This window comes from Microcaecilia unicolor, chromosome 10 (genome assembly GCF_901765095.1).
Source record: "Microcaecilia unicolor chromosome 10, aMicUni1.1, whole genome shotgun sequence".
Classification (NCBI taxonomy): domain Eukaryota; kingdom Metazoa; phylum Chordata; class Amphibia; order Gymnophiona; family Siphonopidae; genus Microcaecilia; species Microcaecilia unicolor.
In genome coordinates this window covers 30,962,318-30,986,793 of record NC_044040.1, presented here as the reverse complement: position 1 = coordinate 30,986,793, position 24,476 = coordinate 30,962,318, and the positions used below count along the sequence as shown (strand labels likewise).

The 24,476-nt window shown below is 43.6% G+C and overlaps 1 protein-coding gene across 1 annotated transcript in view; it reads right to left on the bottom strand.

Moving 5' to 3' along the window:
* Positions 1-24,476, bottom strand: part of RINT1 (RAD50 interactor 1) — a 42,450-nt gene that overhangs the window by 15,070 nt on the left and 2,904 nt on the right. Inside the window, exons 3-7 of the mRNA XM_030216118.1 lie at positions 20,462-20,635; positions 20,219-20,368; positions 7,067-7,223; positions 5,010-5,120; positions 4,281-4,506 (exon numbers count right to left, since the gene is read on the bottom strand). Coding sequence (XP_030071978.1) covers positions 4,281-4,506; positions 5,010-5,120; positions 7,067-7,223; positions 20,219-20,368; positions 20,462-20,635 — 818 coding nt within the window. The remainder of the gene's footprint in view (positions 1-4,280; positions 4,507-5,009; positions 5,121-7,066; positions 7,224-20,218; positions 20,369-20,461; positions 20,636-24,476) is intronic.

The window sequence follows — 24,476 nt, the reverse complement described above, 5'->3', positions numbered from 1 at the left end:
GTGAAGGAAAAGGATGGCCGCATCAAATCCCACTGCTGCTCCTTGTGATCTTGGGCAAGTCACTTAACCTTCCATTGCCTCAGGTACAAACTTAGATTGTGAGCCCTCCTGGGACAGAGAAATAGCCAGTGTACCTGAATGTAACTCACCTTGAGCTACTACTGAAAAAGGTGTGAGCAAAATCTAAATAAATATTTGAGGTTCTACATGGAATGTTGGTACTATTTGAGATTCTGTTGCTACTATTTGAGATTCTACATGGAATGTTGCTGTTGCTACTATTCCACTAGCAACATTCCATGCAGAAGCCTGCCCTTGCAGATCAGCAATGCGGCCGTGCAGGCTTCTGTTTCTGTGAGTCTGACGTCCTGCACGTACGTGCAGGACGTCAGACTCACAGAAACAGAAGCCTGCACGGCCGCATTGCCTCCACATGGAATGTTGCCAGTGGAGGAGTAGCCCAGTGGTTAGAGCACTGGTCTTGCAATCCAGAGGTGGCCAGTTCAAATCCCACTGCTGCTCCTTGTGATCTTGGCCAAGTCACTTAACCCTCCATTGCCTCAGGTACAAACTTAGATTGTGAGCCCTCCTGGGACAGAGAAATATCCAGAGTAGCTGAATGTAACTCACCTTGAGCTACTACTGAAAAAGGTGTGAGCAAAATCTAAATAAATAATAATAATAATGATGGTTTACTGCTCAGATACTCCAAGATCTGGAGGTTGAGGCACCTAAGAAAGGCAGTTAAAAATCAGGAAGAAGTGATAAAATCCAACGATTCTACTAAAGAGCTGCTAAAGATTACAATGACCACCTACCCACTGGAAGTTTTTGTATATCCAAAGCTGGCAAAAATCTCAAACACCCAATAAATTACAGACTAAGTATTATTTCAACCAGCATGCAAAGTTTGATACAAAATGGTGCTCAGTACAGTGTAGCAATATCAGCAAGGGAAAGAGGAACCCGAACTATAGTTACGTGACATAAGGTTCCACATTAGGAGTCACCAACTGACAAAGGAATCTAGATGTCATCGTTGTTGATACATTGAAACCTTTTGCTCAGTGTACGGCAGCAGCTAAGAAAGCAAATAGAATATTAGGTATTATTAGGAAAGGAATGGAAAACAAAAATGAGGATGTTATAATGCCTTCTTATGGCTCCATGGTGCGACCACACCTCGAATACTGTTTGCAATTCTGGTCACTACATCTCAAAAAATATATAGTGGAATTAGAAAAGGTATAGAGAAGGGCAACAAAAATGATAAAGGGGATGGGACGACTTCCCTATGAGGAAAGGCTGAAGCGACTAGGGCTGTTCAGATTTGAGAAAAGACGGCTAAGGGAAAATAATGAGTGAAATGGAATGGGTAGATGTGAATTGCTTGTTTACTCTTTCCAAAAATACTAGGACTAGGGGACACACGAAGCTACAAATGTAGCAAATTTAAATCAGAGAACATATTGTCTTCACTCAACATGTAATTAAACTCTGGAATTCATTGCCAGAGAATGTGGTAAAAGCAGTTAGCTTAGTGGGGTTTAAAAAAGGTTTGGATAACTTCCTAAAAGAAAAGTTCATAAGCCATTATTAAAATGAACTTGGGGAAAACCCACTGCTTATTTCTAGGATAAGCAGCATAAAATGTATTGTCCTGTTTTGGAATCTTGCCAGATACTTGTAACCTGGATTGGTCACTGTTGGAAACAGGATGCTGAGCTTGATGGACCTTTGGTCTGTCCCAGTATGGCAACACTTATGTTTTTATATACAATCATTGCAACTCCTAAGAGCGATCATTTGATTAAAAAATAAACATTAGTTGTAAAGTTCACTTATCTGTACTAAGTTGCCCACAGATTCGCCAGTGGAGAAAAAAATCCCATCACCCTTGCTACTTTTAAGTGCTTAAAATCAAGCGAGTTCATGAAAAGTACTTTTTGTCGCCAACTCTCTGCTTGCTATCCATAAACCTAGAGTGAAGCTTCAACTATGTTCTGAATCTCAAACAAACAACTCCCCAACATCCTATCCAGCTTGTAAACCTCGAGTTTTGCATGTGATTGAGGACTGAACACAATTCACATTCATAATGTTTTTTTAATTAAATCAATTTAAAAATTTTAATTGATAGTTTTCAGATATTTGTACTACAATGTTCTGGTCTTGGATCAAGTGGTCCACTTTAAAAGGTAAGAAACAGAAATAAAATGAAAAAGGAAAATAAGCCGATATTTTTTTTTATAAACTGCACACATTTTTTAACTGGCTTTCAAAGGCCAGAACCACCTTCTTCAGGTCAAAACAGTATGAGCAAAAGATGACAATATCAGAATATATAAATTAAACAAAACCAAACCAGTGATAGCGTCAAGGGGAAAGGATAGGAGTGGGGGTGAGGGTTCTAGCCATTGAAAGCTAATCAAAAATTGTATGAAATTAGTCCAATAAAAAAAGGGTATCTTTTCTACTTTTGTTTTATTTCTGTTATAATGTTCTGTAAAAGCAAATTTACAAAAAATAGTAAACAAAATATCTGGCAATGTACATTGTTATTCTAATCAACATACATAAAAAAAAAAAAAAGAGGCAAAAATCTGACCATAAAGGAAATACAAAAAAGAAAAGCAGCAGAGGAATGTTTGCTAAGTGATAAGTAAAACTTATTTCATAACAATTAAAAACAAATACAATAAAACACACCGGCCCCGTGGAAAGCAAGCCACAAACCTTTTATGCCAGTCTAATGTTCAATTCGGAACCAAGCCTGACATGTTTTGGCCTCTTGCCTGCCTCAGGCCCCTGAAGCACATTGGGCTTGGTTTTGAATTGGACTGGATTGACAAAGTTTTTGTGGCCGTGTACTTTGTTGTATTTGTTTTTAATTTTTATGAAATAGAAGTTTCTTGGTGATCGCTAGTCGGATATTCTTCCACTGTTATCCTAATACATTTTCTTTTCTGAAAAGCAGTGATATTTGAGGGAATTTATCCCCAGTGGAAACATCTGTGCTGGAGACCCATCGAGACAGAGAATGTATCAATATAGAAAATGCTGGAAGTAAACTAAATCCCCTGAGGAGGCCGAGTGGTGAAACGGGTCCCCGTTAGCAACACAAGTGGAAGCTGTGCATGTCTGAACAAAGTTAATCACGCTACAAATTTTTTTTTAACATAAAATTTCTTCTATCAAAATTAACATTAAACGGTTTATATTTTGTTGGAGGTTTTTTTTTAGAACAATGATAGAAGCTGTGAACTCTGGTTCAAATATTATGATACCTTGATACAGGCTTATTCGATTGATAGAACAATCAACTGAGGTCTTTTTTCCTCCATTATTCAGTATTTTGTTTCAAATAACTGATGATAAATACCAATTTACAGTTGCACACGTAACAGATTTATACCCCTATTCTATAAACAGCAGCCTAACTGCCCAAACACAAAGAGGGCATTAACATAGGAGGGGTATCAGTATGTCGGGGGCCTTCGGACTATTCCTGTGCACTTTATAGAATAGTTGCATTTATGCACCCAACTGCCGCATTTAGGGCCTCTTATACAAAGCCGCGCTACCAATTCCCGTCGGTGTGGCAAATGAGAGGAAGCCCATTCAATTCCTATGGGCTCTCTCTCATTTGCTGCGTGGGAATCGCTAGCGAGGCTTTGTAAAAGAAGCCCTTTGTTACCCCCATTTATACCAGCTACAAACATGGCATAAGCGGTTGCATCTGAAGTTTGGTGTGTAACTGCAGCCTTTGCTAGCATTGTACGACAGATTTGCATACAACTCTGCCATTAGGGAATACTAGCTTAGCGCCTAGTTTTTTGGTAGCTAATTTTTTAGCAACCTATATAGAATTTACCCCTTAACACTTAAGGACTTCAGACTGACAGCTCTGAAAACATAAATTAACTATTGATATAATTAAGAATATAATGCGGACTGACAAATACAGACTTCCTCATACTATCCAGCCGTTTAGGAGAAGAGGGTCATTTACTGGTTAACTCTTTTCTTGAGAAAGTATGGTGGGCAATTTTATATCTGTCCATATAAACTCATCTGAGATCACCAACTCCTTTCACACAGATAATCACAACTTCAGTTCCTATTGACCATTAAGGTTCAAAGCAATGGCCTACAGGTGAATGACTACATAACTCCATTATATGTTCCAATCCCAATGACCACAAAACCCTTGAGTACGAGAATCCCAGTACATACGTTAGTCTTAATCAAGGGAGAAGTCCCTTAAGTTGATTCCTTACATTTCCTTTCTACTGTTAACCACTTCTGGAATGCGGTTTCCTCCGAGAGGATGTGCATACAATTTGGTAAGCTGCTGAGATAGCCGTGAACAGAGAGCAGTTCTCGCTCAAACAGAAGTACCTCATCCACCAAATGACAAAAGATGGCATCGTCATACAGCAGGCAAGGAATGTCGGTTGCCAATTTCTCCAAGACCAGAGTCATCAATCCACGTGAAAATTCCAACTGAAACCAATCATGATAGTGCATCATAGGCATGTACGAACGGAGAATCTCAAGATTTGTAATGAGCTTTATATACCTTATAGTGCCATGTACAATTATCCAGGTCTGGAACTAGTAGTGTGTTAAACCTCCACTTATAAGTAACTAGATATTTAAATTAAACAAAAAAAAAAATCTTTTTTTTTTTACTGAACAAATTATAGTCTTAATACATAATACCATTAATCCTATAACACTGTACAGTTATACCATCAGGTAACAGAAATATTATATAATTTCCTTTTTTTTAAAGCCCTCATCCCATGTCAACCTACCTCCCTTTCCCCTTGAACAGCACCCCTGAAATCCTGTGCCAGATTAACTAGTCTGACTTACTTGGGCCTTCTGTAGGGTGCTGTAAAGGAACTTCTCACTTGTTTTGCATATTCATTCAATCACAGCCTCCCAATACTCCTTTATGAAGAGGAAAGTCTACCCCCTCTGAGCCATATTATGATGCTTACCCTAGCATTGACTGAAGATCCTGCTTTGTCCAGTATGGGCTGAATTCTCTCATCCAGAAACTTGGCATGGTTTCCAATCCACATAAGTATCTGGGTCAGGTACCACTCAGGCTATAAAGGGAAAGGGTAACAGAAATAAAAATATTATGTGGCAAGGCCAGACGCTGGGTCACCTCAGTGTCTAAGATATGGGTTAAAGTAGGGTTTGGGGGGGGGGGAGGGGGCAATCTTGCAAACAACTGTTAAAATTGAAAGGAAACTAGGATAATGAGGGGGGAGGGTGCGGGAGTTCCCCCTCCCCCCCCCAAAAAAAAACAGGGATCATGCGTTATCTAGCTTTTTGCTGTATGATGTTTTCGCTTATTATTTTGTTCTGTTTGATTGTTGTTTTGTAATTGATTGATGCTTTTGTCTAGATTTGCTGTTTAGTTATTAGATGCTGGATTTGTTTGATCCTGAATAAAAATTGTTAAACCTTAAAAAATATTATGTGGCACGCTTCTAGACCTTTTTTTAGAGAGATGCTCAACTCTGACACCAGCAACAAACCAAAACCTCGGTCGGAATCAGGGGTGGGCAACCACAGTCCGCGAAGGCCACAAACCCAGTCGGGTTTTCAAGATTTCCACAATGAATACCCATGAAACTGATTTGCATGTACCATTCACCTTCTAGGCAAACAGATCTCGCGCATACTCATTGTGGAAATCTTGAAAACCCGACTAGGTTGAGGCCCTCACAGACCGTGGTTGCCCAACCCTCGTCTAAATAGTGAGCACTACATATGTACTAACACTGCTTAGCTAAAGCTTTTTTCCCTAAAGGGCACAGGCCAATGCACACAGCTTATCTCAGCTTTGCAGACCGTTCTGAGCACTACTGGGCGTGCCTTATGTTAAAAGGTGTCACCCACATGAGCTAACTATGTGCAAAGACTAGGGTGGACAGTGCATAGCTCATTTAAATGTCATAGACCTGAAAGTACTGGCTATTAAATGCAGATACGGAGTAGTGCGTGGAAGGCATGAAGGCTGCATGCAGGGTTTTGTATCACTGGGACTTTAAAGAAAGGTCTGAAACGGATTAAATATTTAGCTCATTTTTTTGCAGTCAGTATTGGTGAGGATTTCATGCCCATTTCTTCTCTTTACTGCGCGCATACGAGATCTGCAACTTTCTGACTTAAATGACGGGGATAGGACAAAACAAATCGAGAAACACAAGGATGAGACATGGAGGAGGGATGTGTACTGGTCTGTTGACAAATGTACTACAACACAAATAATGTGCAGAATCATAATGTTTATGTAGAGAACAGCATTCCAGCACAGACTCATAATGTTTATCAGCATACGTCTGTGCACGTGCTGGAATGCCATTCTGTGCATAAATATTGGACATGCAAAACAAGTATGTAAAGAATAGCGTTCCAGCAAATGCATGGATGTCGAGGAGGCACCGGCAAAGAGACAATATCTTCATTGAAGACTAGCCTTTTTACCTTTTGTGTTGCTAATATTTTATATTTGTAAACCACCTGAATATCAATATATCAAATGAAGAAAACAAAAAATACACAACAGTCTCCTTCCTTCTCAACCTTCTCTACTCCCAGTGCCAGCTGTATCAATCTCTCTCATCTCCAGCAGTATCAACCACCCCACAGCTAATTGTCACTCCCCTATTCCACCCAGCCTCCTTCCCTTGCTGACTTGGGCTACAGCAGAAACTGTTTCTTTCTGGTTGGCATCACATGACTTAGCAAGTTTGAGCCCCGTGGTGTCTCAAGTCTCGCATGATAGACCACTGCGAGTGTTTAGGAACAGCACAACTCAAACTCACTGAAGGCCATGTGATACCAACCAAAAGGCGACAGCAATAGGTAAAACAGGCCACAACAATCCTGGTGCCATGGGGAAATTTTGGGTCACCGAGGATTTGTCAAGTCTGCCTTAGTTTCCAACTGAGCTGAAAGCGTAAAGAAGTAGGAGAAAGCTGTCAGGCCAAAACCACTCGAATGAAAACTAATTCCTAAAAATGCTGTTGTAAATCCACACCTTGCTTAAAACATTTGTCTGTCTGTTTCCTGTAAAATGGTATCGGAATCTTTTCTGGAGCGGGGAAAGCATGATCTGCATAGGCAGGATAACAGGTGCAGACACAGGAAGAGCATATTTTTCTGGCAGCTGTTTCGGTTTGGTAATTAGTTCATCTCTATTTCTGAGAGTCAAAGGAAAATTCATTTAAATGTAGTCCACAGTTCTTAAAAGTCTTCGGTAAATTCATTTTTAAGTACTTAACTCAACACAATAGGGGTGTGCAATCATTTTACCTTTTGAAAATGAAACCAGGCCACCAAAAAAAAACTCCATCCTCAAAAAGGAACAAACAGGCAAAATTTCTGATTATAAACTAAACTGCTTTCAACTTTTCAAGGAGAGGAAAAAAAAAAAAACGATGTAGGACCCAGCATGTTATTAGCTGCATGCGACAACTGGATAGTTTAGAAACTGTGCGTGAAATCTTAGGCCCTCCTGCAATGCATCATGGGTACATAAACTTCCACATACTGACTTCTTTGTGCACTACATGCATGCAAAAGATGCTAAGGCAGGGTTCACACAAAAGTATTTTATAGATATGTAACTATAGCAATGAAATACGTTTAACCCTACAGACCCAAGTTAGAAAATGACTAATGTATTATATTATAGTATAGTATATTTCTTGCTCTCCTTCCTTTAGTGTTGGTATGCAGCACTGTGTAACAGGGGCGTATCTGCGTGGGGCCACAGGGGCCTGGGCCCCCGCAGATTTCGCCCTGGACCCCCCTACCAATCGACCCTCTCCACCTCCCCCTCCCGCCTACCCGCCACCAACCCGTCGCCGATCTTTGCTGGCGGGGGACCCCAAGCCCCCGCCAGCCGAAGTCCTCTCTTCCGTGCAGGATGCAAGTTGCAACGCTTCCTGTTCTTCTGAGTCTGACGTCCTGCACGTTCAGACTCAGAATTTGGAACTCAGTCTGACGTCCTGCGCGTTGTACGTGCAGGACGTCAGACTCAGAAGAACAGGAAGCATTGCAACTTGCAGCCTGCATGGAAGAGAGGACCTTGGCTGGCGGGGGGTTGGGGTCCCCCGCCAGCAAAGGTAAGTGACAGCAGCGGGGGAGGGTTGGCAGCGGCAGGAGGGGGTGGAGAGTGTCATTGGTGGCGAGGGGGGGTCTGGCAGGGGGGGGATCGGTGGCGCCGGGGGGGAGGGGCTAAAATGTGCCCCCTCCCTCTGGCTCTGGCCCCCCCTACCGCCAGAGTCCAGATACGCCCTGTAAACCTGAGGCACAATACAGCAATAACAACAGATATCTGAAAAAAAAAAAAAAAAAAGCAGTAACATGTTGCAAGTTTTAGATATACCTGTCTCAGATTAGGCCAAGACAGACTACTCAGGAGCACACAGCTTCAGTAATAAGTGCATGCATCCCATGCCCAGAAACACTGAGATATTCTAAGTTATAAATATTATTCTTAAGTACACAGATAATCCCTTAAGGCCAAACTTTTACAACTGGAGTCACTTTCGTATAAGGCTGAAAGCCATAGCAAATCATACACAGAAAGCAAAAGATTTCCGATCTGCTAGCCTTTACATACTCACATACTGCAGTTAATGATGGCTTTGAACCAAAGAAAAAAAAAATAATGCACGAGGGTCACTTCAGAACCACTTACAAAACCATGCACAAGAGAGCATTGTAAGCGGCAACTTCAAAACTAAGTGCACTCGTTACTGAAGCTGTGTGTTCCTGAGAGGTTTGCCTTAGCCTAGTCCAAGGCAGGTATATCTTGTTGGGCAGACTTGGTAAGACTGTACAGGTCTTTCTCTGCCACCATCTACTATGTTACTGTGCAGGTGAAATCACTCATAAGAGGCCAGGGTGTTCTACTACTACATTATAGATCCTCAGGGGACTAAAGACTTTATGGACTAGCACAGACTAAGAGAAAAAGTCCTGTTCTGAATAAGATTCAAGGGGCCCTTTTACTAAAGCTTAGCATGCACTAACGGACAATAGTGTGCAATAAATGCTGCAACTCCTATTTTATACCAATGGGCCACATGGCATTTAGTGCACACTAAGCTTTAGTAAAAGAGTCTCTAATGGAGGAAGTCAAAACTTGTTCAGAAAAACCTCAACACGTAGCCATTTGTAACATGATGGGCATTAGTCTTTTCTAGGGTTGGTGAAAGGGTTAGGGTGTGCCTTGGGTGAATATTCAGCCTTACACCCTACCATTCAATTAAATCTTGCACTCTTAATCTGCGTTCCCCCTCCCCCCAAGACATCATAGGCCAGTGTGACAACACAGTGGATTTTAAGCCTGTAAATTGTATTATTTCTTGAAGTGTATTTCTCTAGTATGGCCAGCAGGTGGTGTATGTTTATATTTAAAGCTGTTACAGAGAAATGACTGATCCTTCTTTAGTTAATACAGGTAGAAGATGTAACCTGCAGTAATGTGGGCAGCTATTTTTAAAACTTGCTGTTCTGGGCTCTGATTGGCCCAAGAACTCAAATTCATCTAGGAAATACTGGATTTTTCTCCAGTCTCATTTTGGGAGAAAAGAGAGAAAGATCTCTTCGCTGAGGTCCTGTGAACAGTTATATTTGATAACCTGTGAGCAGCTATATTTCCTGTACTCTCCAGGTACTAATCAGGTAGTGAACAAATATTTAGATAGTTTTAAAATTGATCCATATTCAGTTACCTGTTATTGTGTGCTGTTTTTATTCCATCTGTTTTATGGTTCGGTTCAATACTTTTCATGACAAAAAACATTTTTAGTTTTTTTGCCTCTGCTTGTCTAGACTGACTTAAGAATCCTGGTGGTTTGGTGTTTGGTCTGCAAGTGAATCCTACGAACTGTGGGACCACAGGGAGTGTGGCCCCAGTAACCTAGAAATCACTGAGAATAATTTGAGAGCGGGAGACTCACCCAGAGGCGATTGGGACCCCAGTCAGTAGGAGGAGGGTGCTAGTGTAGAGCACAAGCAGCAGGTGAAGCGTATCTGAGCTGTGCTAGAGATAGACCATCTAAGTGGCCAAGGGGTAGCCCCAGACAGGTGGCTAGGTGTTTCGTGACAGCCAGATTCAGTAAATGGAGACCAAAGTTAGGTACTGTTAAGAACTGCACTAAGTGCCAATTCTATAAAGTTTGCTTAGCGCTTAGTGCAGATTCCCATGCCTGAGGACTTCTGCCTGCTGAAACCCGGTATAAATCCTCGTGCCTAACTGGTGGCAGTTGGGTACATAACTCCAGGTATTCTATTACATCATGCCTAATTTCTGGGAACGCCTCAACCCGCCCATGGCCACACTCCCTTTTTGGCTGTGCGCTATGAAATTTAGGTGCACATTATATAATAGGGCACAGGGCAGATGCACACGCAACTCCTAATTATTGCCAATTAAGCACCATCAACTCCAATTAATAACTGATTAATTACTCAATTAGGCACTAACAGTTTACACGCACATTTGGGCGACCTATACAGAATCCGGGGCATGATTTTAAACTTTGTTGTGTGGATGTGTGTCATATCCACACAGATAATGAGGGCAATTTTCAAATGTGCTATTTGAAAATTGCCCACCCTTCTTGCAGGTAAAACTACACATTGATGGTCTTTTGGAGTTTGCCTGACTGTCAGGATCCATCGTTTTGCTTTAATTGCAGCTGCCCTGAGTTGGACAAGTCACCTGGTCAAGTCAGACATACCCATAAAACTTCTTTCTTTACAGAAAGAGGTGTTTTCAAATACAATTGACTGATGCTTTCACCATGATCTACAACTGTTTGAAAAAAAAAAAATGGTAAAATTATGCCTTACCTGCTGATAATTTTCTTTCCTTTAGTAGCAGCAGATGAATCCAAGAACTGGTGGGTTGTGTCCATCTACCAGCAGGTGGAGATAGAGATTACAAAGCTGAAGGCAGTGATACCAGAGGGCCAGTTCCTCCTTCACCTCAGTACATGTCTCATCACCAAGCAGAATCAGACAAGAAACCAGGAAGCCTTCCTCACCAACCATACAAAACAGAAACTTGTCAGTCTGACTTAAGAAAAACTATGACTGCGATGTAGTCCTCTTCAGTGGTCTGTCCTCTTTCCACTTTTTTTTTTTTTTTAAAACTAAAGACCAGAACAAGAAGAGATAGGCAAAACAAGAGCGGCTGACAAAGGGCGGGATCCTGGATTCATCTGCTGCTACTAAAGAAAAGAAAATTATCAGCAGGTAAGGCGTAATTTTACCTTCCTTAGCGTATGCAGCAGATGAATCCAAGAACTGGTGGGATGTACCAAAGCAATTCCTAAGTAGGGTGGGAAGTCGCCGTTCCCCGAGACAGAACCACCACTGCAAAGGCAGCATCTGAATAGTGAAAGCACACCTGTTCTGCCCAAGAAGTAGATAGCAAACTCATGAAACAAGCCTGGAATGCCACCGGTAGGATGCAACCTTTCCAAAAAATCCACAAATTATCTGCAATCCTACGAGAAAAAAAAATCAGATCAGACCAGAGGCTGCTGTCCCAGAGCAAGAACCAGCGACAAAGAGAAGATCTGAATGCTGAAAAACATGCAACATCTGCAAATACCGAAGAGCCCTCTGAACATCCACAAGACGAAGCGCCATGTACTCCATGTGAAAATCCCTCTCCCGAAAGACGGGAAGAAAGAGAGGCTGAAAAAGAAAAGCCAAACCACAGTCAGAAAAGAAAGAAGGAACCAAGGTCACTCCAGACTCAGCAAATTACAGAAAAAACAGCTCGGAATGGTTGCACTAAAAATTCAGACACTCTGCATGCCGAAGAATTGGCGACCAAGAACATTGTTTGTAAGTTCCTAAGTGAAGCATTCTGCAAAGGAACAAAAGGAGTCCGAAGCAATGCTCCGTAGACAAGGAACCGCAAGCTATACTCGGAGAATATGAATGAGGTTTCAGGGAGAAGAATTTCCCAGCAGCGGAGAAGCAAAGCACTCTGCAAGAAATGCACCACCTCAGAGTGCAAGGCCAGGCCCTTCTGCAACCCATCCTGCAGAAAGAACTCAATCGCTGAGGAACAGACGCCCACAATGAAGACCAAGCGTGGGCCACAACTAGCCTCAAAAAATCTTCAACACCTGAGAATACGCGGTTGCAGTGGACCGTGGAACACATACAAGATCGCAACAGAACAGTAACCATTGCGTCCAAAGAACTCTGTTCCTCAGAGTTGACCTCTGAAAACACCAGGCCGTAAGACCAAAGCAAGAGGCACCACCAGGAGCCTCACTATATCCGCATACCAAGGGCGCCATGGTTAATCCGGAGCTACCTGAATGACTCAACCCCAGTGGAGAGTGATCTGAAAAGAACTCGGCCGCAGAGAGATCATGGAGGATACATTATCGAAGAACATCCTCCAGCCAAGAATGCAATCGAACAACCAGCCCTGCTGAATCACCCTCTCTCTCCGATGACAGAAGAAAGAAGGCCATCAGATCTACCTACGGAGCTCTCTACCTGAGGCTATGTTGGAGAAGCACTGGTGCAGAATAACCATTCTGCCGAGACCAGAAGATGGCAGAAAAGAGAACTCACCATCCATTGTGGAGGGGCCAAGGCATCCCTTCCACAGGGAGGAATTGCGAAGCCACCAGTTCATGCGCCGGCGTACCAAGAACAGCCACGCAAGACACTGCTGACACTCCTGGAAAACAGGAGACCACCCGTTGAGAATCAAGAGTTGTAGATGTTGTCTACGAGCACCGCCCACAGCACTACCTCCAAAGTGTCCGCCACAGAGCCCAAGATATGAATGCATAGCCAGGCCTGAGGACCCAAAGAGCTGGCCAAATGTCTCAAGGAAATCAGAGCAGAGATCAAGGCCTCTAAACAAGAAATTCTTGACCACGTGGACGCCATTAGCCTCGATCTCCGTGAACTAGGGGGCAGGGTCGAGACGCTGGAAGAGCGCGTGGACGAACAAGTTGAGAGAGCAGAGGCGGCAGAAGCCCGTTTTACAAAACTAAACGAACAGTCTGAAGAACTGCAATATAAACTAGACGATCTGGAAAATCGCGGGAGACGTCAAAATCTTAGATTTCGTGGAGTCCCCGAAAATGGCAACATGGAAGACGTGCCCACACTTGTGCGTTCGATATGTGAGAAGCTACTGGGAGAGCAATTGGAGTCAGCAGATCTTATATTTGAACGGGCCCACAGAGCTCTCAGGAAACCAACAGACAATAGACCCAGAGACATAGTGGTGAGATTTTCATCATACACGCTTAAAGAAAAAATATGGCAAAAAGCGCGCCAAAATCCGCCAGTGGAATATAATGAGGCCAGAGTCTCCGTCTACCAGGACTTATCGCTGTTTACATTAACACAGAGGCGAGCGATGAGACCCGGGCTGGAAATTTTGCAGAAGGAGAAGATATCCTATAGGTGGAACTTTCCCTTTGCCCTGAGTGTGGAATTTAAAGGCAAGCAGCACCGGTTTCGTCGGCTGGATGAGGTGTGGAAGTTCTTGCATGAAGCTGGTTTGACCACCCAAGCTATACCTGCAGGGGACATGGCCTCCGCAACGCGAGAAAAATTGCAGCAGTGGAAGAGAGTGCCTCAAAAATCCAAGAAGCAAGACGCTAAGCTGCGAACCTGACTGATATGACATTGTGTTGTTGGTAATGACTTCTGGGCTGTTAAATCTGTTGCCAGGTTCTGCCTATGTTATTGCTTTAGGATGTAACGTGGGAGTTGAACTGGTATGAATCTGGGTTGGATTTAAGAGGGAGGAGAGCAGAAGGGGGACTGGATGATGGTAAAAATAGAAGGGGGGGGGCTGAATGTTGTGAGGGTTTGGGGGATCATTTGGTGTTTGCTGGGGCACGTTGAGGAGTCCTCCCACTCAGGACCTTAAGGTTCTGGCTGGTGGGTGAAGTTCATGGGGTTGGGCATAAGGGGATCACAGGGGAAGAGGGTTGGGAGGGGAGGGCGGGAGATTGGCCATAATAAGTGGAGGGGGCAGGTCACTACTGGGAAAAATGGGTACAAAGTAATGTGGCACTTTGCAGAGTTGTCGAGAAGGGCAGAGGCTGACAAGCTTGTTCACAACATACTAGGATGGGTACTGACTTAAAGATTCTTTCCTATAATGTGAAAGGCCTGAACATGCCACAGAAAAGACAAAAGCTCTATAAAGAGTTGAGGCAGTTGGGGCCTCATGTGGTTCTCCTTCAGGAGACACACCTGGCGGGCAGATATGAAAGACTTCTCCCCTACTCGGACTACCCGGTGGCGTATTTCGCCTCTGCAGCGGGATCAAAGAAAGCTGGAGTAGCGATCCTAATTCAGGCTGCAGTGGGCGCACAGGTGATTAAGGTAAAAAGGGACATAGGAGGCCGTTATATTTTTTTGCATATAAAAATTGACCAAGTAGATCTCACTCTAGTGTCCATTTATGCGCCTAACACGGGGCAGGCAGAGTTCTTGGAAAGGGTTAAAAACTCTCTGGCCATTTTTGCGCAGGGTTCTCTGGTAATAGGAGGGGATTTCAATACTGTGATGAACCCCGGACTTGACCGATCAGGCCCTAATAGAAATGAAGGGCAGAGGGATTCCATGGCTTTAAGATCTTTAGCAAACTCCTTGGGTACGGTGGATATGTGGAGAGTAAAACACCAGAGGGTACGAGATTATACATTCTATTCCGCAGTGCATAAAACCTATTCCCGTATTGATTATCTATTCTTGGATGCCACTTTAGTGGAACGGGGACCTGACGCAGGGATCGGCAGTGTGACCCTATCGGATCACGCCCCAATATGGGTTACTTTGAGGCATATTTTCAAAGCACTTTGGGAGGGTAAGTTCCATAGGTTTCTATGGAACTTTGGGAGGCTAAGTGCTTTGAAAATAAGCCTCCTTGCCAACTATTAGGGCTGAAAACAAAGATAGGACAATGAATGTGGGTCTTTTACAGGAGGGGGAAGTGGTGGCAGGATATAAACAAATGCTGAAAGAGTATCTTGAGTTTAACTTGGAATCGGGACCCTCGCTCAGCATTGTTTGGGATGCTATGAAGGCGGTTTCCCGGGGCTACTTTCTTCAAGTAGCCAGTAAAAAATCAAAGGCCCGTAAAGCGCAGATAGCAAAATGTATGGAGAATATCCGTCTTCTGGAGGAACAGCATAAGGCAAATGGGTCAGAGCGGGTTCTGAGTGAGCTTAGTAATCAGAGAGCGTGGCTAGATTCTGTATATTCTGAGCAACTTAGTATGCTACAAAATAAGAACAGGGTGAATTCCTACGAGCATGCCAACAAGGTGGGGCGTCTCCTTGCCATAAGGTTACGCAGACAAAAAGTTGACCGGGCTATTTTAAAGATACGGGATTCGGGCGGGGGTGAGCTCGGTACATCTGAGCAAATACGAAAAAGATTTGGGGAATTCTATCAGGATTTGTACGCTCAGGAGATTAGCCCTTCCCTGGAATCCATAGATCAATATATAAGGGATAGTGAACTACCTTCTCTGAGCTCCCAACAACAGGCATTACTAAATGAAATGGTTACTCCCAAAGAAATTCAGGAGGCGATCAGCAGTTTGCCATTGAGTAAATCGCCTGGCTTGGATGGGTTGCCTAATGAGTTCTATAGGAAGTTCGCCCCCGAGCTATCTCCGCTCTTAGCAGACTTGTTTAATCAAATTGGGAAAGGGGGATCATTACCTCAGTCAATGATGGAAGCGTGGATAGCTGTATTACCCAAGCCGGGCAAAGATCATCTTGAATGCGGATCTTATAGACCCATATCGGTATTAAATACTGATGTCAAAATTCTGGCTAAGGTTCTGGCTAATCGCTTGGCCCCAATCCTTCCAGTTCTTATACATCCAGACCAAGTGGGCTTTGTATCTTATCGCAAAGCGATGGATAATATTAGAAGGGTGGTTGATATTATGTACTTGGCAAAATTAAATAAGAAGCCGCTTTGTCTCTTAAGTCTTGACGCGGAAAAAGCCTTTGACCGGGTCCACTGGCCCTTCATGTATGGAGTAATGGAGAATATGGGGTTTGGAACACAGTTTTGCAGGTGGATTCAGGCCTTTTATGAGTCCCCAAGGGCTTGTGTTCGGGTTAATGGTGGAAATTCAGAGCTGTTCACGCTGCATAGAGGGACTAGGCAGGGTTGTCCCCTGTCGCCCTTGCTGTTTGCATTGGTGATGGAGCCCTTTGCGGCCCAGATGAGGTTGGACCCTAATATTTCAGGAGCTAAAATAGCAGATAGAACCCATAAAATGGCCCTCTTTGCAGACGATGTGTTGCTGTTTGTTACTCGCCCTCAATCCACTATCCCACATCTCGAGCAGATGATAAGAGAATATTCTGTAGTGTCGGGCTTCAGGGTCAACATGGCAAAATCAGAGGCTCTGAACGTAACACTCACTGATGAGGTGGTGGAGTCCCTGAAAGCTTCATCCCCGTTTAGTTGGGCCCCCAAACAGATTAGGTACTTGGGGGTGATGCTTACAAGGGAAATGTCGGAACTCTTTAATGCAAATTACAGGGGGTTGGGTAAAACCATCATGGAGGATTTGGAGAGATGGGGAGAGCTGGGAACTTCGTGGTTCGGTAGAATAGCCATTCTTAAAATGAACATATTGCCCAGATTGTTGTACCTCTTTCAGACGCTGCCTGTGATAATGCCCAGGCGATTCTTGGCTACTCTGCAAGACAGATTGGTGAGATTCGTCTGGGCAGGCAAACGTCCGCGGTTGGCGAGATCGCTATTATATAGGGACAGGAAGAAAGGGGGGTTGGGGGTACCCAATCTTACTTGGTACTATAAGGCAGCACAAGGGAAAGCAGCACTTGAATGGTACCAAGACTATTCAGATCGCCAATGGGTGCATATTGAACAACATTCGATGGGTGACCAGCCACTGAGTGCCATAATGTGGCTACCACGGCCCTTTAGAAATCTGGCTGAACGAGCTTGCCCCTCCATAGCTGTTACACTTCACTATTGGGATAGTTTGTTTCCTAAGAGACAATGTGTATTGACCAGGTACACTCCAATTGCATTTAATCCCTTATTCTTACCTGGCACAGTAAAGGGGATTTTCACTAAATGGCGTGATTTGGGGGTGAGAACATGGGGCCAGCTGTTTGAAGCGGATTCACTGTTGCCCTTTAATGCACTGCGGGATAGTTACCCAGGGGTAGAGGGCGATGAGTTTGCCTATTGCCAGTTGGCATCCCTTCTCAAGAGTAAGGCGGTGCGAGAGGTAATGCAGCGTAAGAAAATTGATCTGGAGGAGATATGTGAAAAGTTTGAATCTTCCCGGGGTTTGATAGGTTCCTTGTACCGTATCCTAAGTAATCAGGCTTCCGGTTGTGGAAAGCATAGGGGTGTCTGGGAGCGGGAACTGGGTGTGCAGTTGGGAGAGTCCGAGTGGGAGAGAATAGAAAAAGCAGTGATGCGGGTATCAGTTCATGTTCCTCTGCAAGAGAACGCGGTTAAAGTATTATATCGATGGTACCTTACGCCGGCCCGTCTGCAGAGGATCTTTCCGTCCTCTTCGGACATGTGCTGGAGAAGGTGTGGTCACAAAGGTACAATGGGGCACATATGGTGGAGCTGTATCAAAATTCGGGCATTTTGGAAAGCTGTACATTCTAGGCTACAGCACTAGATGGGGTGTGTTGTGCCATGGGCCCCTGAGGTGTTCTTGTTTTCAGCTAGGACCGCAGGCTTACTGTCACATCAGCAGACCCTAGTTCAACATGCGGTTGGCACAGCAAGGGTCGTTGTGGCAGCACATTGGCGAAAGGAGGGGGTTCCATCTTTATCTCGATGGCTTAATAAGTTGAGATATGTTCGGGAAATGGAGAGACTAGTGGCGGAGCGTAAACAACAAATGGTTAAGTGGCGTTCAGTTTGGGAACCCGTCCCTTTTGATGCTCTATAAATCTAGGTGTTAAATACATTGAATGCCATGAGGGGCAGTGCCCAGTAGTGTCCACCTGGGGGGAGGGGGAGGGGGGAGGGGAGGTTGGGTGGAGAAATCTTTGTTTTCTTGAAAAATGGATAAAAATCTGAAGTTTATTGTTGATGATATAGTTCTATTGAAACGATTGAATGTACTCTTATAAGCTGTATGGGTAGAATCTTATATTAGAATAAGCATGTTGTACTTTGATAGTTTTTGTGGTTCCATTGTGCTGTTTCAATGGTTAATAAAGACTTCTTGCAAATAAAAAAAAAAAAAAAGATTCCAAGAAGACCCAGGAAGATAAACTCTCAAATCAAATCTAGAGTGAGGTGCACTCTGATGCTGTCCTTGCGGAGAATGTCGCAAAATTCCCAAACCTAGGAAAAGGTGACTGGAGCCATAGCCACGCCAACAGGCAAAGCCTGGAACTGAACATGAGGGCTCAGAACGGCCAAACAGAGAAACCGCAGATGATGGGGCCAAAGAGGAAAGAAAAGAAATGCTTCCTAAGGGAGAAGTGCAGGCTAAATTGAAGTAGCTCTGAATATAGCTAGCCTATTGCTATCAATGTACCCACTTAGGCAAACATGGCTTTTCAGCTCAGGAGATTTTTGCTGCCTTTGTGCAGAAAGGGACTGCCCTGAAAAGACTCCCTCAGAATAGAGGAAGATGGGGGAGAAATGGAGCCTACTGCTCAGCTGGAGAGAAAACATCCCCTCTTCGGGGCAGGATCCATCAGAAGAGACTGAGACAGGGGACAAGCCAGAAAACTCCAAAGGCTGAACTAAAAAGGAACTGTTAGCTCCCCTACCAGACTTCTGCAACATACAGGCATACAGAGCAGCAGAATGAACTCGGGGGGGGGGGGGGGGGGGGGGGGGGGGGGAGGTCAGAAATCCCCTGCCCCAAAGAAGCCCCCAGTGGCTGACGTGTATCCCAAAATAACAAGGCACATCGCAGGACCATCAGATTCCTTCAGGAAAACTTAGCCCTCTAGAACCCATCTGCCCGAGATAGGCATAAAAACTCTCCTAATCATGAAAAGGGCTAGAGGCCAAGCTCTCTTAAAAAGAAAGGTTCAAATTAAGGGTCCCAGAGCAGAGGACATCGTGCTCAGAAGATATAGAAACAGCTTAAAGTAATTCGGTTCTTTCCTTGGATCCCCTTGCATAGTGTGGGCAATTTGAGAAGAATTTGTGCCACTGCTCCAGCTACATGCAGTTTCTGACTAAAGAGTGATTTTGGTAAAGGAAACCAAAGGCTGTTTTGTTTTGTTTGTTTTTTTTAACACCGAATGAAGGCAAAGGAGCTCTCTCAGTTTTTTTTTTTTTTACTGGTGAGGAAGGCTAGAGCTCTAAAGACCAGGAGGCAAGGGGGAAAGGGTGAAGCAGGGACCGAGAAGACTGAGTATGCCCCCGAAGTCGGCACCACCAGCCAGACACGCCTAAACTCAACTGGCCCACAGGACCCAGGAGTATCCCCAACAGAGAAATCCAGGAGCTGCTGATGCGCCGTCCACCACCTGGACATACAGATGTACTGAGGTGAAGGAGGAGCTGGCCATCTGGTATCACTGCCTTCAGCTTTGTAATCTCTATCTCCACCTGCTGGTAGATGGACACAACCCACCAGTTCTTGGATTCATCTGCTGCCTACGCTAAGGAAATATTTTTCTACCGTTCCAATCAATTTTACGTTGAAACCTTTTTATTAAAGAACATGGAACTACTGAAATTCCAACAGAACTCACAATAAGCAATACAGAAAGATCAGTGCAGAATACACAAGTTGTTCCAATCATTTTCACTGTTCAAAGCTTACTCTCCTATGCCCAGACTAACCCTCTTGTTTACTAAGCCACGCTAGCGGCTGCCGTCACAGCCCATTAATAAACAGGGGTGTGTGTGGGGGGGGGGGGGGGGGGGGGGGGGGGAGAGTCCAGGCCACCTCTTATGCTAGAGCCTCCCATGCCACTGCCCAAGTCTCCCCTTTTCCCTCCCAGTCCTCCCACCCTCCCCAAAACAGAAGATTAACCTTACCTAGCGATCTCACTCACCGCGTCGCACCTGTATCTAAAAGCGTTCAAAATTAAACTGCAGTCTGTCTTGATTTTATACATTATTTTCAAAAGTTGACTTTTCTTATAATTACAAAAAAAAATCCACTTAAGGATACGATGTCTGTAATTTCAGTAGCTGACAGAACAGCATCTCCAGGTTGCTGTACAACTCTGAGGTGCTGGCTGGTGAAGACAAGACAGAAGGCTGGGACTGCAGCGGTCCAATAAACGGCCAATGTAGTTGATTTAATATATCTTCAAAATCACTGCAATTAAAAAAAAAATTCATAACATATGAAATAGTATCAAGTGGCAAAATTAAAATAAATAGATCTGCAAGGTTCTGTTGCACTCTGTACCTTGTTAGTTTATCCTTCAAGATTTTATGCCAGAATTTTACAGTAGATCTCATAAATCTTAACAGATGAGAACAAGATGACTCTTGAAGTTTAATGTCCAGTTCTGCCATGTGTACCAGGGTACTAGCTGCCTCAGGGACACTATTGGTCATCAGGTACTGCTGAATGCCATCACTAAAAAAACAAATAGTTTTAAGTACGCTATTATTTGTACAAGTATGTTTACTAAATATGAATAGCTGATCAATTTTGCAGAAGATATTATATATAAATAAAAACAAACTTACCCCCCTGTTTTCTAAGCTGCGCTAGCAGCTGCCATGGGCTATGTCGGCATTGCCGTGCGGCTTAGTAAACATGGGGTTAATTAATTAATTAGCTAGATAGTGGTAAGCCCATTGCTTTGCTACTCTCCTACCTCTCGACTGAACTGAACTCCTATGGGGGGGGGGGGGGGGGGGGGGGAGGAGGAGTTATCAACATGGCCAATCTGAGAACCAGAAAAACCGAGTTCAATCCCCACTGCAGCTCCTTATGTCTCTGAGAAAGTCACTTAACACTCCATTGCCCCAGGTACAAAATAAGTACCTGAATATAATATGTAAACCACTTTGATTGTAACCACAGAAAGCCTGGTATATCAAATCCCATCCCCTTAAGTCGGGTTATTTTGGCACAAGGTTCCATTTTATGCAATGAGACTCAGTACTAAAATAACCTGACTAAAAAGTAGCCCACGTTGATAACTTCACCCCTAAGTTTCATTCATTGGCCTCCTTCTGGTGATGCGAGCCACACCCTGAGCACATCCAATAAGCTCAGAGAAATATTCTCCAGTGAACACCACATCACGGTCTCCTGTACATCAACAGGAACCACATGGTCTTTATCTGCCTTCGTGTTTTAATGTTTCTATAGAGCTTACTGATAGCTAGCTGAAAACCGCACCTAAGGCAGGCCCTGGCTAAGGACCCAAATCGATTACGAAAGCAGCAGGCAGATATAAACAATGGCTGATAACACCTCAGCATGATCTCCCATGCCAACATGGCACAATAAAAAGGGAAAAAGTCAATACTGAATGTCTTGGAAGTTCAAGACGACACAGTGCGAACTTGGTAAATGAGGAGCAGAGATAGCCCCATCTATCCATTCCTGGATGTCTAAACAAGATCTCTTAGGAGCTGAAGGGGCAGCAGGGCGAGAAACTGAAGCACCTTGCAGCAACTCTGACGGTCTGTCCCTGCTTTAGTCGATAGGCCTGGTGTAAGAGCAATGTAAACTCTGGAGAAAACAAAGATCCTGATGCAGCTGAATGCTCTGTAAGGCCCTTAGGTTGCAAAATGGCAGCTGTGCTCTGTGCGTGATCAGCAAGCCTCGACAAAATGGTGTCCATTCCCTCACTCTCTTGCATTAAACCGCACACCGGCCCTGCCAAAGAGCCCGAAGACCATGGCATATTTGGATGCTGTGCTGAATCAGAAGTGCTGCCACCAGCCATTTCCTTTGCGTCCCATGGGATTCCCAGCTTGCACAGTCAGCTGGTCCCACAGCAGGAACACCACTTAATTGCCTACGCGGGAGGTGCCATTCACCCCGACTGTCACCAGTGCAGCACAACGTGACCCAAGCAGCGAGTCAGGATCCCTCCCTTATAACAAGCAGAACGTACAGCCCTCTCAGTGGTTCCGAGTCAAACTGGCTGCTCTACCCAAGCACACAAGTCTCCACAAGTCTTAACACAGACGAGAAAGGCTCAGGACTGACACTTTGTCCCACACTCTCCAAACCTCTTTCCTTTTTTTTTTTTTAAAAGGTTGTTGTGTTAGAAAAGGAGAGCTCCACAGGGAACCAGAAGAGAGGAGATGAAGGGAGCGAAGGAGTATATTCTTGGAGAACCAAATACAGGGATCTGAAGACCTCCAGATATGACTCTGCAGACTCAAGCCACCCGCAAAGTTCAACTAGGGACCAGTTGCATCAACTGGACCAGAAGCAAATCACTTAGAACTAGAGGCTGAAAAGTGTGTCCATGCACCTGCTGGAGACAGAAAATACTAAAGAGCTGGACCAAGGGTGTTAAATTGACTGGAGATGGCGTCTCGTACCAATGCTAAAGCCACTGATACACTGAAAGCAAAGCAAACTATTGGTCCACGAAAGCTACACCTAGGCAATCTTTATTCTAATAAGTATTTGCTATTGTTTTGGGTGGCTCAATATAGCGCAAGCACAACTTACTGGCTTCAGGCCAGATGGCTCCCACCCTCTCCTGTCAACCAAACTTCCTTGAGCTGGACTGGACGCTAAGAGAGGTATGTCTCAGCTCAGTTTTCAGTTCTCTATCTCCATCTGCTGGTTGATGGACACAACCATCCCACAAGTTCTGGAATAGTGGCAAACTACATAATGGAATGGAGTCTTCTAGTTGACTGAGTGCTGCCTTATCAATTAGAATGTGACAAATGAACTACAGGTAGCCAGGTGAAGAATATTTATACTCAAAACAGCATTATTGGGGTAACAGAGACACACAAAAAAGCTCGAGTGTGTTACTCAGGAGTAACAATTTATAGGTTTTGCAACTGCTAATAAACCAAAATAAAGTGAGTTTTTGGAAAAAAAAACCTATATATATATATCCTTGTAGAATCAAATTAGAATACTGTATTGTTTGTGTTTAAGTTCTGTATGCCTGTTCTTTCCTATCTTGTAATTTGTAATATGCAGTTCTTTTCCTATTTCTTAATTTTTTTTTTTGTTAAATGTGAACTACTTAAATTTGTTCACCATGTATGCGGTATACAAAATTACTAAATAAGCCTAAACTCTTTTGGTGGCCCTTGGAGCTTTCTCGTGTCCACTTTGCAGCCCTTAACATGAAAAAGCATTAAAAACTCTTAGTATGGTACTGAATAAATTGGTGGGATAAGAAGAAGAAGAGAACCCAGGGTAGATAAAACAAGAAGAAAAGAGAGAGACGATACATGGACAGAAACCTGACCTGGAGAGGGCAGGGGGAGACAGGAAAAGGGGAAGGCAAGAAGAACAACAGGAATATGATATGTGGGGTCATAAGAGCACAGCCTTCCACTATATCCAAGAGGGTTGGCTGGTTATTAGGATATGAAAAGTTGATAACTACAATGCACAATGATTAGGCAGTGGCTGACTTGGAACTTTGTTTTTCGTAATTGTAAGGATTATGGAATTTATGGTGATGTCTGAAATTGGATGTATTATCCTAATAAGATTAAAACATAAGAATGAGGAAATGTAACATTATGAAATTCTTAGCTGTAAAGGATAAAAGCGTAACAGGTGGGTGGTAATAAGGACTTGGTAACTGAAGATAGATACAGGGTCCAGCTAGCCATGGGGCTCCAAAAACAACCATCATCGGCTAACTGCTAACTTTGGGCCTCTCAAGCTGCACTAGAGGTTCCTGCATAGCAATGTCGACAGAGCCCATTCAAAGTGAATGGGTTTTGTCAGCATTACTGCACCAGGAGCAGCTAGCGTAGCTTGATAAAAGAGGCCCTTTATCCCATCATGGCCCACAGCAGAGCAGTTGCAGTGAGGGATAGGAGAAACAGATCACAAACATATTTAAGCATAACTATAACTCCAAAGCAGATTATATGAATTTTAAGAACTTGTATTCTGCCTTTTCAAAAACTACCGGAACAAAGTAGACTCTAGTTAGGCTCAAAATCAAATACATCTGTTGGCAACATTACAACTGTATAAATGTATCCCAATGCTAGCATAAAACAAAACCAATCTGAACAATTCCAATGTTACAAGAATCCATAATTAAGTATAATCAAACACACACATGCTGTATAAAAGTAAAATGGATTAAAATTGGCATCAAGAAAATCACCTATTATTACAGAATGAATCACAATCAAAATAAACCATGTTGACGCTAAAATCAAAATAGCCAACATTTTAATTGTGCTATTCTAACTCCTCCTGAAAAGGCCCTAGTTCTAGTTTCAACAAGTTTTTG